Below are 20,116 nucleotides of genomic sequence, written 5' to 3'. Positions count from 1 at the left end.
ATTCAAGTTGACTGTGTCCTTTAGCATAACCCTTGTCAAATTTATTATCTTCCTTTCATCTCTAATCACTTCGCACAACAGGCCCATATGTGCAGCAGAGAGGGATAGGAAAATGAAGTGAGCATTGACTTGAGAGGCTGAGACAAACAGTAATTGTTTGGGGAAATCAAGGTGGGAGCAGGTAGGAAATTTGATGCAAACTTGGAGCCCAAGTCTCCCAACAGTTCTATCATGATCATGTCAGCAGAAGGAACCTTCCGAAAGGCAAGCTGCATGTCAGTGCCACAATCAGTCAAACTTTACATGGTAAACATTCTAGATTTCTCCTGTGGTGTTCCAGAAATGATTGCTGCCGCTGTATCTGTCCTGATGAAGTTAACGGAGTTGTGCCCATGTAAGTGATGAGCAAACTGTGCTCTAATAGATCTGAATACGTATGAGGAAGTGTGTAAACCTGTGGTGTGAAATATGAGTATCTAATTTGAATTTAATCGCCCCTGTGTGATTTCCATTCTTGATACTTTCCAGTGTCACAATGCTTCTAGCCCTTCACTATCAAAGGTAAAATATACTGGATTTATATTAAATATATATTACATTTCCCCTGATAATTGTTACAGAAGGCTAAAACTACTGCAAAGTGGGGCATTCACATGTTGCAAAACATTGTGCCCAACATATTAAAGGCCATATTCCATCCTCACGCTTTTCACACCACTTCTATTGACTTCAGATCAATGGCAGTATTTGGCTTTAAGTGGAGAATACACCACATTTTCCACAGGAAGCTGGGGCTTTTAATCAGTATTAATCTTCTCCAGGGAATCCAACAGGAAAAGGGAAAGATTAATCTCTGTTTGGAGACATTTGTAATAACCATTGAACTTTTCACGTATTGTTTCGCTGTTTTTTCTGTTTTCTGCAGTGCAGAATCAAGGCAGGTGAAGCACTACTGTTTCACATAGTTATTTTCAAAGCTAGACCTCTGCTTCTGCCCAAATGATCTGGTTTCCATGGAAAGCATTGCAGTGTAAATGCAAAGAATAACTATAAAACATTCTAAATACATTGATTAAAAATACAGTGGAGGCAGTTTAGGAAGATAGGGTGAGAATATGATCTTAATTTTTACAATAATAAAAGAGAAGTACAGTAAAACAAACAAATAAACAAAAAAGCCCTTATCTTCCCTTGGAAAACTCTCCTCCTTTCAGTTGGTTCATCTTCAAATATGGCAAAGGTATATTCAGTAGTTAGTAATGTTTACTTTACTATTAGAATTAAAGATGACTGTACACACTATAAAATATTTTTGGAATCACATACACAAAATAAAGCATTTACATGGCATTTGTATGAATTAGATTAGCAGACAGTTGTGTGTTTGGAAAAAGTAATCATGAAGACATCAGGGCCAAACGTGTCTTTGGGCTCTTAAATAAATATCTGATCTTGCCATTAGAACATGACCAGACTTTGAAGAAAACTTTATCAACTGCACATAATTCTGAACTTATCCAAAGCCTGGCAATCAAGATGTCATAAAATGACTTTAAGGCATTTAAATCTCATTCCTTCTGGGGCAAGGTTTTATCACAGAATAGTAAACTATCCCAAATAAAAAAGAAAGATTCTAAATCATTGAGTGGTATGGAGAAAGTGAATAAGGAAAAGTTATTTACTTGTTCTCATAATATAAGAACTAGGGGCCACCAAATGAAATTAATGGGCAGCAGGTTTAAAACAAATAAAAGGAAGTTCTTCTTCACACAGTGCAGTCAACCTGTGGAACTCCTTGTCTGAGGAGGTTGTGAAGGCTAGGACTGTAACAGGGTTTAAAAGAGAACTAGATAAATTCATGGAGGTTAAGTCCATAAATGGCTATTAGCCAGGATGAGTAAGGGATGGTGTCCCTTGTCAGAGAGTGGAGATGGATGGCAGGAGAGCGATCACTTGATCATTACCTGTTAGGTTCACACCCTCTGGGACACCTGGCATTGGTCACTGTCGGTAGACAGGATACTGGGCTGAATGGACCCTTGGTCTGACCCAGTATGGCCATTCTTATGTTCTTAAATACACATGCCACTGATTGCTCAGCATGGATGGCTGAATGCCACAAAGGCAAGAAGATAGGCTAATTCATTGCCATCTGTTGCACTAGAGAAGTGGAAGGAGTTGCAATGTCACAAGAAAATGAGACTGATCTTTCTTATATCCTTTGCCCAGATAATTCTAGGAAGTCATGGGTCATGCCGCAGCCAAAGAACAAGTGGAATTTCAATTCCAGTGCTCCATTAAGTAAAAGCGCATATAGGCCAAATCATTAGATGGAGGGTTATTGAAATTGCAGAGCCCAATTACTGGTGTATACTTTTGATTCCAATGCTTAATCAAATTGGAAAATTCTGCCTATTTGATGACCTGAATCTCAATGAAGGATCAGGCTAGAGAGAGAAATGTGTCCTATCCCACACTGGATGACATTTTCCCAAGTAGCTGCCCAAGTATTTACTCTTTTAGATGCCACAGGTGTTTTGGGGCAAATTCCACTACAGCCAAAGAGTGTCAGGTTAACCACAATTTTCACTCCATTTATACAGTAGTCTCACCACAGACCTCTTTCTGGCATTACTAGTGCATCTGAGATCTTTCACAGGAAAATGGCAGAACTACTGAAGCACCTGGAAAGGCTAGACATTTATACAGATAAACTAATACTTTGTGTACATGGCTGTACTGAAGAGGAACCTGATTTAAAAAACCTGTGTAGTGTCTTTTGAAAACATAAAGTCTAAAAGTCTGATGTTGTACAAAGTGAAAGAGCTTGTTGGGCCGGAAACAACTAGATATTTTTGGGACCTCATATAATGAATAATGTAAAGTCCCAGATGCTGAGAAAGTAAGAAACCATTAAGTATTTGCAACCTCCTCAATCCATTCCGAAACGGAAAGAAATCCTAAGTACGATTCACTATCTAGGTAGATATGTGGTCAACCTGGCAGAAAATGATACCCTCTGAGTTAAGTGAAAAGTGAAAGCACCTAGCGTTGGTGCAGAACATAAGAGCAGGCATTCAATAGAGTGAAACAACTTCTGTCTAAGTCATAAGTGTTTATCTTCTTTGATGTAAGTAAGTCAACCATTCTCAGAGCCGATGCCTGTGACTCTGGATTAAGGTACATTTTATTGCAGGGGCATGATGGTCAACTGAATTCTGGTGCATATGGTTCCAGGACAATGACTGATGCTGAGACTTGTTATGTTCAGATTGACATTCTTTCACTGCAGTAAAAGCATCTGGAAATTCACAAAATACTGGAGGACTAGATCCTCTTAAACTACTGACTGACCACAGACTGCTCAGGCCACTGACAAATAACTATGAGCTGAATCATGTTTGAACTAGTCATTTTTTGAATGTGGCTGAAAGAATAATGAAGAATTCTCCCATAGATATCTCAGAAATTGTACATGACCTATTTTCAGATTACAAAATCTGAATATCTCAGAGTCCTATGGTGAGGACACTCACCTGAGAAGTGACAGATCCTAATTCAAAACTCTTCTTTCCCCTCAAGCAGAGGTGGGACTTGAACTGGGGGTCTTCCCACATACCAGGTGAGCACTCTAACCCATGGGCTGAAAGTTATGAGGAAAGTCCTCTCCCACTCCAAACTGTTTTGTTTTACTTTACTTCTTTTATTTGAACATAGATGCTAAGTGAGCTTAGCTTCCTACAGGGTCCGGAGGGGTTGGGGGTTGTGCATGGCAGTGGTCCCAAAACTGGAACTTTGATGCCTAAAATAGGAATTTAGGTGCCTAACCCCTTTTGTGAACCTAAGCCTATAGACTTAACTAGTGAAGGCGTATTGTTCTTTTCTAGACATTCTTATTGTTATGGTTTGTATGAATGAATTTCTGGAAGGTCTTTGCTCATTCAGATATAGAATTAAATATTCTGTAAATAAAGAAGGAAATGTAAATATTGGGCAGCCAAATTAATAATTATTAATTATTATTGTAGTGGTAAAAGAAGGCTTAAGTCCTTTCAGCTGTATGGATCATGTGATGCATTACTGCATTCCCTGGCCTTTAGAAATAATATGGTTGAAATCACGTTCTGACAAAAGCTTTGCTTGGTTGCATTGTGCTTAATTCATTTTGGAAATATCATGGTATACACTGTTCATTTTTAAAAAAATAATACATCATTGAACAAGAAAGATCTTCCTTTTTGTTGTGAAACTTCTCGCATTCTGAAAGGTTATTTGTAAAATAAACCACTACAGAGACTCTTTCACACTAAACTAATGTCATATATGATCAGGCTTCATTTAGTATAAACATCTGCATCACTGAAAGATCTGTTGGTTCTAGAGCCAATCAATTTTTTTTTCCTCTGTGGAAAACCTCAACTTTTTTGTTTTAACTCGCAAACATTTTTTGACCAGAAACCTGCTGAAACCTGAAAAATGTTTGGCCAAATAATACCATTTCTTAGTTTTCAGGCAAAACATTTCAATCTTGTTTTTTCAATTAAAAATCATTTTAAAAATCTAGGAAAGCAGATATTTACCACAAAAAAACCAATTTTCATTTAAAATTTTTCAACAGAAAGTTTTTGACCAGCCCTAATTTGTCCTTTCCCAACAACTTCCTCTGAACTTTTATCTCTGTAGAAATATATAACTGGGTATGTGAATGAATTAATAAAGTCATCTTTTTCAATAAGCATATTGTTGCCAGGACTATTGGCTCTTCTTGTCTATGCCATAAAACTCTCCTCTGCTGAATCGTATCAATAAAGTAACTGGAACAGAGCCCCCCAAGAATTTTAACATTCTCAAATTGTCAAAAATCATAAATATATTTTTCCAACATCTCTTTAAGAAAGATAACACTTTTTTAAAAAATTTACAGATGGCTATCCTAAAGAAGAAATGATTTACAGATGGAGGAAAAACTCAGTAGAGGCCGCAGACCAGAAATCTTGGAGACTCTATCAGTTTGACTTCATGGGTCTCAGAAATACTTCAGAAATTGTGAAAACCTCTGCAGGTAGGAATTGAATGAATGCTCAGTTCTCAAGGTTAAGAAGTTCAATATATAGTTTTCTACACTCTGTGTATGACATGATCTCATCTGTGCTTTGAATCTGACAGGTTTCAGCAGTTAATCTACTACACTGCAATCTATTGTACATGTTTGACTTTATTTGTGTTTGTTTTTACCAGTCAGGTTATTCTCATGGTAAACTAAGGGCTAATGCTTTCCACAAATATTAATTTCAGTGGGAACTTCAGATGTTCAGGACTCTAACTCTGTAGGTGTCTAACTTTAGGGACCCTACTTTGAAAATGTTGCCCTTAAACTGCTAGAAAATATTGATTTTTAAAATGATTACCTTTTTCAATTACAGTTGATATTTATGAACTCCGAATAAAATGATGAAGAATATACTATGTGCAGTGAGGAATAGACTGGGCATTTTTTGAAAGTTTGTTTTCATTTAAGTACACTTTGAATTCAGGGAATTACAGTGTTTACAAGTGTTCATTTGAAAAGTGCCAAAATCCAGACTTCAATCTAATTGACTGTTTGGATTTCTAACAAAACCCTTCTCTCTTCCTCTCCTCTCTTCATAGTATTACCAACCTAGGAATAATATTAACTTGCAGCTGCTGTTTACGCTACATTTTAAGTTGCCACAATATGCTCATTCTGCAATTAGGTGTTATTAAATTATCCCTGCATTGAGACATATGTTTTGATCATTGATTTTTTTTTAAATAGCAAGCATCAAGAACATTGACTGTTTATTATCGTAGCCCAGAGCATAGCAGTAGAGCTAATAAAATTAAACGTTTTCATGACAAGTTAATCTTTCATCTACTGTTTGAGTATTTTTCTTAATGTTTCAAAGGCATGGGACACCTCCAGCTGATGAATGCCTTTTTCCATTGACCTTATCAATTGATTTTAATTAAAACTTAATGGCCATTTTATTTCCACAGGAACCTTTTTCTGTCTAATAATAATAATAATTAATAATAAATGAACTATGCATTAAATGGCGTAGATTGCTAAAATTGTAAAGTTAAACGTAACACAATATAAACAATAGACGCAGCACTTGGTAGATTAAAAAACTCATAAAAGTCAATCACCATCCAAAAGTTATAGATGACACTGAAGTAAGCTACACATCAATACATGTGGCGAGTGGTGTTAGTAGCAGTCTGCTGCTTTAATATTAACCAACTATGAATTTTTGAAAAGCAGAATTTAAGTGCATCTATATTATTTATTGGGGAACACTGTGGATAAAGAGTAAAACACACTGATCTGTGGCCTTAATGTGGAAAATTTATGGCCCATCCTCTTGCATCAATAATGCATTCTCATGGCTGACAGACAGTTTTGTCACTGAAATGCAATTAACGTATTAGTAAGTCTTTTGGGTATATGGCCTGGCTAAGGAGAATGTTAACAAATGGAGCAAATGTAAAAGTTTGTTCTGCTTCTGAATAATGAATATGGATGTGTAAGTTCTTCAGGCAAGTTAACTGTGATCTGGATGTTGGTTGATCAAGGTCAAGCCCGGGATACATTTTGGTTCCAATATCTGTGACAGGAGGCATGAAACTAATTAGGAGAGATGGTGAGAAAGCTAGAGATAGTGTGAGTGACCTGCCACTTCTATTCTGTGCTCACCAGGAGTCATGCCAGCTTGACAGGTTTCATCAAGAAATCTCGTGAAATGCCCAGAACAGCCCCATCTGAAATATGAAGCTGCTGGCGGTATCCGAATAAATACACGTACCCGCTCTATTTAAACAAGACAGAAGCCAGCTTCACATAGTCATTTAAGATCACAAATAATAAATGAGGTAACCGGGCAAATTCCTTTTTTATCCTCCTCTTCATAGACTCCAAGTTATAATTTAAAGAAGCGGCTGAGCTGGCGTTACTTTTTTACCCCATTACCCTTGCTACTTCTCAGTCATGCTTCTGAGCAAAAATCAACCTCTGGAGTACATTTCTTTTCTGCCACTAGAGATGTACTGTTGGCCAATTTTTCATGCACCAGCACTGTCATAGGATATACTGATCTAACATTTGGATGTTCAGATGGGCACTTAAAATGAGCACTGATGCACTAAATACTGATTTGAGCTTCCAAATGTGGGATTTGCATACCATAGTGAGGCACCAACATTTGAAAATTGTGCTGATCAAACCTGTCTATCCAGATTCTGATATGGTCTTCGTGGGCATGATAGCTTAAAACCTGGTGTTTATGTCAAATTTTTAAAATGTCAATCTGAAGTAGAGGGAGTTCCTTATAAAACACCGAGGGGTGCCTGGAAGAGAGGTTTTCTCTATTCAGATATTCATTGAGTGGATCAGTATTACTGGCTTTTCAGTACAGTATTTGAAAATAAGAATATAAGAATGGTCCATCTAGCTCAATATCCTGTCTTCCAACAGTGGCCAATGCCAGGTGCTTCAAACGGAATGAACAGAACAGCGCAATTATCAAGTGATCCATCCCCCATTGTCCAGTCCCAGCATCTGGCAGTCAGGGGCTAGGGGCACCCAGAGCATGGGGTTGCATCGCTGACCATCTTGGCTAATAGCCATTGATGGACCTATCCTCCATGAACTTACCTAATTCTTTTCTGAACACAGTTATAGTTTTGGCCTTCACAGCATCCCTTAGCAATGAGTTATTTGGGTTATCGGGTGATTTGTATCACTAGATGATGCAACCTTTCAGTATGATGTATTCCACAAATTAGTCAAAATTTCCTACAAATTCCCAAAGGCCCTGATGTTCTGCAAGATATTGTTGTCATCAAAATTAAACAAATCACCATTTAGGCTGTAGATGGGCCCAAAGGAAAAAATATAATCATTACCAACTAAATAATTTAGTAATTTGCTTTATATTTTATTAAGATACAGAAAAGTTACAATATGCTAGAGATTTGGGGCAATCATATCAGGGAAGAAGGAGATGATAGTTCCTCAGCTGTAAGCTCTTTGGGGCAGGGACCATCTTTTTGTTTTGTGTTTGTACAGCACCTAGCATAATGGGGCCCTGGCCCATGACTTGGGCTTCTAGGTGCTATAGTAAATATACAGAAACAATAATAATAATGACTTTGGGCCATCATGATAGCAGAAACTATTGCCAAACCGCTGGGTTTTTGTTTTTTGTTTTTTTTTTTTTAAGAGCACCAAAAATTGCAAGGGGGCTTTAGAAATGAATTTACAAGTAACAAAATGAAATGTATATAGGCCAGTGATTCAGCTGGTGTCATTAGGCAGAGAGACCAGCTGAATATCTCACTCATTAATTTTGGCTCACAAATGGATGAGGAGGGGAGGTGCTGGGAGCCTACAGATATATGAAGCATGTGAAAACCAAATCTCTGAACTTGCCTGAGGTGAAATCTCTCTGTGCAGGTCCAATGAAGTCTGCTGGACTCTGTAAGGGTCCCACTAGCCCTGATCTTTTTGCAAGATCAGGACCCATGGAAAGAACAGAATTATGGAGGGTGATACACAGAGTACAATTAAGAACAATGGGATGAAATTCGGATAAGAAAAGCAGTCTGAATATCAGGAAAAAATTATATTCTGTTCCTCCCCAGGAAAATTGTGAAAACCTCCCACGCATGGGACATTTAAAACTAAATTAGACAAAGTATTAGAAAATATACTGTAGGAAACAGTCCTGCATTCCCAAGAGATGGACTCACTAGCCTAATGTCTTTTTCACTTCTAATGTTTGTTTCTGACATTTTATGATACAGTTACTTCCTTCCGGAATTGTGTGTGTAATGTGAGACCTTTGTCAGTATCACCGGTATACCTCTCTGTGTCTCTCTATATTCTCTTCTGCAAACTTGCAGGATGAGTGCTGATAGTCTGTACAGGTACATATTGCCATGAAAAGTACGGTACTCTCTGGAAGTTGGCATGTAGGGCAAGCACTCTGCCCAGCCACCTCTAGAACCGGCCGTGAGTATAAGACCATCAGGAGAGAGATTAGGCTAGTTAAAAACAGCACGAATACTATTTAGCCCTCTAGGACTGGGCTGTGGGAAAGGGAGACTACACATGAGAAAAAAATCTTCTGTACTTTCATATCAGGGTAATCTTGTTGCAGTGCAGTTTGTGTAATCCTTAAATCCAGGCTCAGTGTGCTGGCTGTGAATTGTTCACTTAAGTGTTAGCTTTTAGAGTATCATCATTTAAAAGCACAGTGGGGCAAAAGGAAAGTAGAGGTCTGAAGAGGAAGAGGAAGCTGTGGGGGAGCTGTTGCTGAGGGATCCTGGTTGCCGCTGTAGTGTTGTTCTTCATTGCTCCCTGGTCTACTCTCCTTCACTTCAAGGTCTACATCCTTTTTCTCCACTCAGGGTTTTATAACATGAATTCAACCCAAATAGAGAGAGCGATTGGCTCCTTGATACCACATAAATCATATCTGCACTCACTTAAGGCCCTTTTAATATGCCAAACTTGTGCGGCGTAAATGAGAACTGGGCTCATTAACTAGCAATACAAAGAGCATAGCAATGCTCCAAACCAAAACTTTGTTAACTGATCATTAAAACCAAGAGGTGCTGCTCAGAGCAACATGTACTTTTGCACTCATCATAAAAAAATCCCCAAACATTGCAATTACCAGCTAAGGTTATAAGTACACAAATTCATGTCTTTTAAAATAATTATGTGGTATTTGTATGTATTTGGGGGGGCAACTCGTAACCTTAGCTGTTATTTTTATTTGGGAATATAGACACACACATACACAGTAGTTCTGTGCTAATCGCTGTCAGTAAAATGTTATTCTGTTTTAGGGAACAAAGATATTAATAACTATGAAAAGGCACATTTTCTAAAAAAGTCCTGAAATGCATTTGTGCTTATTTACGACTATTGTATTCAACTATTTGCATGGCAGAGAAATTGGCTGGCAATATAAATATTAAAATAGCTTAAATTATACAAGCATGGAAATTCAATAAGTAAAACTATTCTGTTAAATTTCTACATTTTCTTAGCTGCCTTATTCAAGCTGCACTACAGGGTGTGCTGTCTCTTTAGAACGCCAGTGAAGGGAAATTTTTGTGTTAAGAAGATTAATGTCTGCTTGGGATTTGGAAACAACATAGCCCTAGATGATGTCTGCAAACAGATTGCCAGCCCAGACCTGAGGGAGTGGGCCATTGTGATAGTGTGGAATTTGTAGCGAGCTTACTCCACAGAACTGAAGGCATTTAGAGTCAGTTAAATCACACATGTAAGGCGTGACTGTGTTCAGGTTCGCATGCAGTGTTGTTGTAGCAGTGTTGTCGCCAGGATTTGCAGGTATATGTGTGGCAACCTGTATGCTAGGTACTTCCCATCCACAACTACAAAATCTTGCATTGAAGAAAAGAGCTTGTGTTATTAGTGAAAGAAAAACATGGTCCAAGACCCTACAGTTTGTCACTATAGCCCAGGGATTCTCAAACTGGGGGTCGGGACCCCTCAGGGGGTCACGAGTTTATTACATGGGGGTTGTGAGTTGTCAGCCTCCAACCCAAACCCGCTTTGCCTCCAGCATGTATAATGGTGTTAAATATATAAAAAAGTGATTTTTAATTTATAAGGGGGGGGGTCACCCTCAGAGGCTTGCTATGTGAAAGGGGTCACCAGTACAAATGTTTGAAAACCACTGCCTAGATAATTTTAATTGTCTTTTTTGCCATGCCCACTCCAAAGCTGGGTGCCAGCTCTAAAGATATTTACTTAATGACTATTCATGAAGCTCAATTGTTTATTAAATGTCAGTGACATTTTCAAAGCACTGGTGGCTCCCAACTGCGTCCTGATGGCACATCAAAGAGTGCTTGTCACATGAGTGCTCTTCACAGGACAGGCGCGGTGGGGTGTGTTCTCTCTTTTAAATGCCTGACTTGAAAAGATCCAGCATGGGTACATCAGCAAAACATTCCATGGAGTTAACCTCTAATAACGAGATCATTTGAGGCAGAAAAATGGGGTCTCAAAAATGTTTCATATCATCAGAAAACAGCACCTGTTTCTAACAGTTTTACCCTCTGCAGGAGCCCAGTCTATTTCAGCCAGGGCATATTGAAACCCCAAACCCTTTAGCATTAAAATGAAATTGCTGGGGAAACTTTGGTTTCAGGACATCCGAGCCAGATTCTGGTCCATGGGATTGCATACACAGAGTGTGTCTTCCCCTCACAGATCTCATGTTCCTACATGGAAGGTATTCTGTGACCTCGTACTCCTCAATACCTGGTCTCTACAGAGGGCCCTCCATTTGGTCAGGGATCCATAGGAGGGGAAGGGCAGTCAGTGGGAGTTGGAGGGTACAACAGCATTATATTGGCTTCCTAATATCCATGTGTGGCATCCAATGACCTGTATTTCCTCCAGTGAGTCTAGAGTAATTGACCTTCAGCTTCCTCTGGTATCTAGCACCTGCTAATAGGGTGGGGTGCACCAGGAGAATCTAGCCCTCCAATTAAAACCAATAAGAATGATTTTGATTATAGAGAAACTTTACTTATTTCACTCTAAGCTGGTTGCTATGATTTTTATCCTGACAGTGTTTCTTTATTGAGTTTGTATATCGCTTTAGATGGGAAAATATGCTATTTAGACTTTAAGGTCAGAAGGGATCATCGGGATCATCAAGTCTGACCTCCTGCATATTGCAGGCCACAGAACTTCACCCACTCCTGAAATAGACCCCAAACCTCTGACTGAGTTACTGGAGTCCTCAAATCATGGTTTAAAGATTTCTAATTACAGAGAATTCATCATTTACACTAGTTTAAACTTGCAAGTGACCCATGACCCGTGCTGCAGAGGAAGGTGAAAAAAAAACCCAGGGTTTCTGCCAATCTATCATGGGGGAATATTCCTTCCTGACCCCAAATATGGTCATCAGTTAGATCCTGAGCATGTGGGCAAGACCCACCAGGCCGATTCCTGGGAAAGAATTCTCTGTAGTACCTCAGAGACCTCCCCATCTAGTGTCCGGCAGTTGGGGATTTTTGCTCCTGGCAGTCGCTGATGGGCCATATGCCATTGTAGACAGTCCTGTCATACCATCCCCTCCATGAACTTATTAACCTCAGTCTTGAAGCCAGTTAGGTTTTTTGTTCTCACTGCTCCTCTTGGAAGGTTGTTCCAGAACTGCACTCCTCCACATTGGTGCTTAACTTAAATAACTCTTCACCTTCCCTGGTATTTATCCCTCTGATGTGTTTATAAAGAGCAGTCATATCTCCCCTCAGCCTTCTTTAGGATAGGTTAAACAAGCCAAGCTCTTTGAGTCTCCTCTCATAAGGTAAGTTTTCCATTCCTTGGATCCTTCTAGTAGCCCTTCTCTGCACATGTTCCAGTTTGAAACCATCCTTCTTAAACATGGGAGACCAGAATTGCACAGTGTTCCAGATGAGGTCTTACCAGTGCCTTGTATAATGGTGCTAACACTTCCCCATCTCTACTGGAAATATCTTGCCTGATGCATCCCAGGAATGCCTTAGCCTTTTTCACAGCCACATCACATTGACGGCGCATAGTCATCCCGTGATCAACCAATACACCCACCCTCTTTTGTTTCTTCCAACTGATAAATTCCCCGCTTATAGCAAAAATTCTTGTTGTTAGTCCCTAAATGCATGACCTTACACTTTGCACTATTGAATTTTATCTCATTACTATTATCCAGTTTACAAGGTCATCCAGATCTTCTTGTATGATATTCCGATCCTACTCTGTATTGGCAATACCTCCCACCTTTGTATCATTTTATTAGCACACTCCCACTTTTTGTGCCAAGGCCAGTAATAAAAATGTTAAATAAGATTAGTCCCAAGACAGATCCCTGAGGAACTCCACTAGCAACCTTCCTCACAGTTCACCTTTCAGTATGACCCTTTGTAGTCGCCCCTTTAACCAGTTTCTTATCCACTTTTCAATTCTCATATTAATCCCCATCTTCTCCAATTTAACTAATAAATTCCCATTTGGAACTGTATCAAATGCCTGGCTGAAATCCAGGTAGATTAGATCTACTGCATTTCCTTTGTCTTGAAAATCAGTTATCTTCCCAAAGAAGGAGATCAAGTTGGTCTGTCATGATCTACCTTTTGTAAAACCATGTTGTATTTTATCCGAATTACTGTTCACCTGTATGTCCTCAACTACTTTCTCTTTCAAAAAAATTTCCAAGACCTTGCATATAATTGAGGTCAAACTAACAGACCTGCAGTTTCCTGGATCACTTTTTTCCCTTTCTTAAAAATAGGAACTATATTAGCAATTCTCCAGTCACAGGGTATGGCCACCAGAGTTTACAGATTCATTAAAATCCTTGCTATTGAGCTTTCAATTTCATATGCCAGTTCTTTTAATATTCTTGGATGGAGATTACCTGAGCCTTTCCAATTTAGTCTCATTAAGCTCTACCTCCATATCCTCATTCCCATAGTCACTCTGCCACTACCTCTAAGATCTTCATTAGCCTCATTAAAACCTGAGGCAAAGTATTCATTAGGCTATACCTAGATTATCTTTAACCTCCACCTCATCCTCAGTGCTTAGCGATCACACATCTTCTTGCATTGTTTTCCTCTTATTTATATGACTATAGAATCTTTTCCTTTTGGTTTTAATTCCCTTTGCAAGGTTCAACTCTGCTTGGCTTTTGGCAGTTCTCACTTTATCCCTACCTTTCTGACGTCCAAGAGGTAGTGTTCCTTGCTGATCCAACCCATTTTCCATTTGTTGTAGACTTTCTGCTTTCTCTTAATCACCTGTTTGAGATACTTGCTCATCCAGCTTAGTCTGCAACACCTCTGTATGATTTCCTCCCTTACTTAGGATGCAGGCTTCAGATAGCTTCTGGAACTTTGATTTAAAGTAATATCAAGCCTCTTCCACATTCAGATACTTGAGTTCTTTGGTCCAGTTCACTTCCCTAACTAGTTCCCTTAATTTCTTAAAGTTAGCTCTTTTGAAATCAAGGATCCTTGTTGCGTATCTATTTGTGTTTATCCTTCCATTTAGTTTAAACTGAATTAACTCATGATCACTTGAACCAAGGTTATTCTCTACAACCAGTTCTTCTATGAGGTCCTCACTACTCACCAATACCAAATCTAAAATGGCATCACCTCTTGTTCATTCAGCAACTATTTGGTGAAGAAATCTGTTAGCTACCACATCGAGGAAAATCTGGGCCCTACTGAAGTATTGGAGCATAAGCTTTCGTGGGTGAATGCCTACTTCATCAGACGCAAGTCACTCTTGTGTCTGATGAAGTGGGCATTCACCCACGAAAGCTTATGCTCCAATACTTCTGTTAGTCTTAAAGGTGCCACAGGACCCTCTGTTGCTTTTTACAGATTCAGACTAACACAGCTACTCCTCTGATACTGGGCCCTACTGTTATTAGTAGCACTTGTCCTCCAATCTATATCTGGGAAGTTAAAGTCTCCCATAATCACACAATTCCCAGTAGTATTTATTTATTTAAAAACATTAAAGGGGTCTCTATCCATATTCAAACCAGATTCTGGTGGTCTGTAACACACCCCAAGCACTATAACAGGGGAACCTCTAGTACCTTTCTTCCCCAATTTGATTTTGGCCCCAACAGACTTTGTCTTATCCATTCTATCACTTCTGATTTCTTTATAGTCTTCTTCATCATTAATATACAATGCTACTCCACTACATTTGCCTTTATTTCTGTCTTTCCTGAGCAGCACATACCCTTCAATACCTGTTCTCCAGTTAGGAGTACTATTCCACCATGTTTCTGTTATCCCTATAATATCTGGTTTCACTTCCTGCACCAGTAGTTCTAGTTCCTCCATTTTGTCACCCACGGTCCTTGCATTGGTGTACAAACATCTAAATTGTTGCTGCTTGGCTTTGCTGACATTCCTCGCTTGATTGGTTGCAGTCATTCTACTGCCAGTGTCACCTATCTGACTGTTATCAGCACTGTCCTTCCTCTCAATGTCCATTCTCCTCCTGCTGTTCCTTTCTCCATTGCAGTATCCTTCCTTACTTGATTTTCCTCCCTCTCAATGTTAAAATCAGGTATGGAGATTACATGAGCATCTCCCGACAGTTTCCCTGAGTTCCTAGTTTAAAGCTATTTTATTGAGTTGTGCCAGCCTCCATCCCAGAAGTCTATTTCCCTCCCTACTCAGGTGGAGTCCATCCCATGAGAACTGTCCTCTGTCCATGAATGCCTCCCAGTGGTCAAACATCCCAAAGCCCTCCTTATAGCACCACTGCTAGAGCCATCTCTTGATCATAATCTTGTCTCCTTTTTGTTCTCCTCCTCTAGAGATAGGCAGAATCCCACTGAAGGTCACCTGAGCCTCCATTTCCTTAAATGTCTTCCCCAGGTGGCATAATGTCACCTGATATGTTCCAGTGAGAATCTAGCTGTCATTTGTTCCCAGATGAAGGGTCTCTTCAGCCTCAGGTTCAGATCCCATATTTTAGCTCCTGGCAGACAGTACACCCTTCTGTTCTCCGGATCAGCTCTGGTGACAGGCCTGTCCATTCTTCTTAGTAGGGAGTCACCAATCACATAAATCTGCCTTTTCCTGGTGATGGTGTGATTCTCCAGCCTTCCTCCTTCTGTTCTTTCTGTCTGTGAGTCCTCTTGTCTTTTATTCTCCCTTGCAATCTTCTGAAAGTCACCCTGTATCCTCCTAGAGCTCTGAACATCTCCATTGGCTCTTCTCTTCTTCCTACAGGACTACCCACTCTTCTCTTCTTCCTTGCCCTCCCTCCTTCAGTTACTGCCTGCTGTGCCACTTCACACTCCAACTCAACAAACCTGTTCCTGAGCTCTATTTCTCCTTCACTAGCTGGTCCTTTCCTCTTCCTGGTTCTTGTAGTGACATGCTTCCACTGACCACTTTCCTCACCCAGCCGTATAATATATGGAGATATACCTATCTCATAGAACTGGAAGGGAGCCTGAAAGGTCATCGAGTCCAGCCCCCTGCCTTCACTAGCAGGACCAAGTACTGATTTTTGCCCCAGATCCCTAAGTGGCCCCCTCAAGGACTGAACTCACAACCCTGGGTTTAGCAGGCCAATACTCAAACCACTGAGTATCTCCTCCAAGTTCTTCAGGCCAGCTTGCATCTGCAAATCTTGACTTTGCCTTTCATTCTCTTCTTGCCTTTGCTCCATCATCTGCTTGAACCCCCTTCGAAACTCAGCCATAGTTTCCACCTGCATCTCCAAGCCTCTGATCTTCTCTTCCATCACTCTATCAAGCAGCACTTCATACAAACAAAGCTCTTTTCAGGTACTCACTCCAGGATCATGTACCGCTGCTCAGCTTCCTGTGCTGCTGCTCCTGGAGAAGATGTCTTCACTTCCTCACACAAATACACAAGATAGCTTGGCATAAATTGGTACCTAGATGGTATTTATATTTTTTTTATTTTTTCAATAAATTTCTCCCTCCTCTCTGCTACTTTTATCAGTCTTGCTATTTATGAAATTCACCCTTGCATGCAGGTCCAGCATAAGAACTTTGCAGCACTTAAAGTACCATTTAACACCTTAAAATAGGTCTTAAATTGTACCTATGTATGATGTAGGCCTTGTGCTGGCCCATTGCATAGGGGTGAATGTTATCCTCTCATTGTTTTTCACCGGACCCACTTCTCTGCTCCATTTATCATAATCTCAAGTGAAGTGTGAAACCAATAACATCTGAGTCACTTTTAAACCCAGAATCTTTGCATAGCTTCAAAATTAGTTTTTGTGAGGTTCATATATAGGGCTCAATCCTGCCTCCATGAATGTATTTCTACTGTGGGACTTTCCCCACTGCATAGGTGCTGGAACTAGGGGTGCTGGGGGCATTGCCGCATCCCCTGACTGGATGTGGTTTCCATTATATACAGGATTTACAGTTTGGGTCAATGGCTCTCAGCGCCCCCACTATCCACATTGCCCCACTGACTGGAGTGTGAACAGAATAAGGCCCATGAACAATTGACTGCAAATCCTTTCCCTTGTAATCAACAAATATAACTCTTTTAATAATCATCTCTGGAGTAAGGGGATATTCTGAGCTTTCTTTCTTGGTGGTAAACAGTAATTTATCCTATCAGTGGAGAAATAGTCTGGTGTTTATGAGGTCTGACAATAATCTTTTGCTGTCAGAATATTACTCTACGTACAATATTTGCAATAAATCAAGACCTATTTAACAGTCATAATCAACAAATCAGTGTCTGTATCACCTTTTAAAAGAAAGCCACACATCAAATGATAATCAGTCTGGTGTAATACCTGCAATAAGTCATGGCTCTCCTGGGGGGAACATCGATTTCTCTTTTAACAACCTCCCAATTTTGCGATCCTCTTGTGACCTTCTCATGCAAGATGTTGAGATTTCTGCTCCTTATTCATTTAACTTGTGAATTTACATTTTGATTAAACAGGAAATTATGGATACTATCTCCTCTCTATTTTAGAGAGATATTTTCCTATCCTGAATGTGTGTTTTAAATAATAAGGATCTGCTTAATAAAAATGTAAACATGGAGACATATTAATATATTAGGAAAATCTTACACAAACTTGACAAGGGTTAAGCTGCTCAAGTTTTGTTGAATTTAGGTAGCTTTGTATTAGGCTTTGCTAAAATATCACAGATGTTGCTGACAGTGGCTCTTATGTTTTATTCCATTCCTCTGTTTGCTAAGGATAAAGTAGGCAATAGGAGGAAAGAGTGTAGCACTCGTCCTTGAGGATGTACATATACTATATCTGTCTCCTCTAAAGCAGAGAATCAAGTGGATGAGCTATGAACCTTCAGAATGCACACATACTATAGTGCAATATGTGTCAAAGCTATACTTGCAGATGACCTCTTGCTAATGAAACGTGTTGAAATTCTCTTCTCTCCTATTTCTCACTATGACCCAGACAGCTCTATTAAAAGTTGGATGCCAAGATTTAGGCACAAAGTTCCTATTTGTGCACTCAAATAAGGAACCTAGATACCTAAAACAGTTGCAGTACCCAAGTTAGTTGAGTGAGTATCCGGAGAAGGACATGGCATTCGGTTTAAGTGGCCTAGTTTGAAAATGTGTGCTAAAATGTTTTGCTGAACTAAACTCGGTGAAAATGGCCTGTTGCTGAGAGTGAAATACAGAAGAATGCCATTGATGAATAGTGGCTGCTTTGTACCTTTTGATGGAAACCAGGGAAAAGTTAAATCTCATTGATTTCACTTTATGTTCAAAATGGCTTTTACAGCTTGACTTGACGGTTTTGTAAAGAAAACAATAACAAGTTGATAGGCCAACATTTGATACAATGCCAACTGCAAATGATTGAATTCTAGTGTGTAGATTTTATATTGCTCAGCAAATGTACTTCAGGAAAAGTTATTTGTCTGACTATAAGAAGACAAGCAAAGGTCATAGAAAGCTAACTTCTAAATACAACGACTTACGGCCTGATAAAAAGCCTGTTGCAACTAATGGAAGCTTTCCAAAGACCTGGGCTTTGGATCAGGTGGTTAGTCCTAGAATACCATAAAACTCTACAATTGGTTACTTAAATTACAACACTGAGTAAATAATTGTACAGTAGATGGCAACTAAGAAAAATATTAACATCTTATTGTTAATAGTTCATCAAATTAAAATCACACTTCTGTCTGAAAATGTTTTACCTTCTGTTCTCGCAAATAACACTGAAGATTGCTATAACTGGAAGAGATTCTCCATGAACAACCATCTTAAGAAAAGAGTTTGGCACGTCCGTGTTTTGAAAGACACATATGTATCTAGCTTAATGAGGATCATTAATTCATTTATTAGTTCACTGCACCAGTTAGAATTCAGATAACTATGGTTGCTTCTCTATGTATTGGCCCTTCAGTGCTTTGTTCATTTAAAATAGACTTTTGTATAGATTCATTCATAGGGGCAACATCACTGTTGAAGTCTGATCATTGAAAAGTATAAAATAGCTCTGCGTAGAAAAATAGCTGTTTCTACATGAAAAATGTACCTTGTGTTTTTGATGAATGTACAATGTGGTTTGCAAAGCTTGATTCAGTGTCCTTCCAAATTAAGAAATATTCACTATTTGTGTGGGAATATTGTCTAAGCTATTTAAAGTCAGTTCTTCAGTGAAGTTACTACTCTGGTATAAATATTGTAGCATTGACTTTAGCATTTTGGAGACATTCATCACATTATTGCAATTTATTTACATTTTATTGCAGGCTGTCTGACTTAAGCCAAACATTTGAATAAGAAGTAGGACAACTTCCTCTTGCATATGTACAAAACTTCATGTGCTAAAACTTTCTGGTGGGTGAACAATTAAGTAGCCATACCAAATTTCTCCCTAATTCATGTGATTCTGTTTGTTTAACCAAAGAAGAATCTTGAGATTACTTTTGAAGTTCTAACTTTTTAGTACTAGCCTGCCACTCGCTAAGTGTCTGTGTGGACCCTGCTGCCATGCGCTAGTGGTTCTCTATGTGGCTAGGATACAGTTACGTATTTAAGGCTCAATGGTGCCCTAGTCTTAATTAGGTGAGCAGGCATGTAAGACCCATCGACTTTTGCATCTAGTGTGTTGCACAAGAACCCCTGTTCGCTGGATACTCCACCTAAAGAGCAAAGTGGATGGCGAGGGGTCACTGAGTGGGTGGAGCTTTGGATCTGCCCGAGTGCTCAATGGGCAGTGTAAGGATACATCTACACTGCAGTCCGAGGCTCAAGCCTAACCTCCCTTCTGTCTAACCACAAATCACGCTAACCTAGGGCTCAGACCCAGGGTTCCAGGACCCCATGGGTGAGGGGGAGGTTCAAGCCTGAGACAAATAAGCACCCAGGGTTCAAGCTCTGTTGCTTTGCAGTGTAAACACAGCCCCACTGAACTCATGCTCAGGGACTCTGCCAAAAGTATCCCACAATCCCACAGTCTGATTTTCTTTGTCTTCTGGCTAGTCAAGTTTGTGGGACAGTCAAACCCAGGGCACTAGGAAGTCTGGGATAT

At 39.5% G+C, this 20,116-nt stretch overlaps 1 protein-coding gene across 1 annotated transcript in view; it reads left to right on the top strand.

Annotated features, from left to right (window-relative positions):
* Positions 1-20,116, top strand: part of GABRG3 (gamma-aminobutyric acid type A receptor subunit gamma3) — a 521,745-nt gene that overhangs the window by 440,423 nt on the left and 61,206 nt on the right. The window contains exon 6 of the mRNA XM_054009150.1: positions 4,925-5,062. Within this exon, the coding sequence (XP_053865125.1) occupies positions 4,925-5,062 (138 nt within the window). The remainder of the gene's footprint in view (positions 1-4,924; positions 5,063-20,116) is intronic.

This window comes from Malaclemys terrapin, chromosome 1, assembly GCF_027887155.1.
Source record: "Malaclemys terrapin pileata isolate rMalTer1 chromosome 1, rMalTer1.hap1, whole genome shotgun sequence".
Classification (NCBI taxonomy): domain Eukaryota; kingdom Metazoa; phylum Chordata; order Testudines; family Emydidae; genus Malaclemys; species Malaclemys terrapin.
Note: the sequence above shows the minus strand (reverse complement) of the source record. Positions and strands in the feature narration are given on the sequence as shown.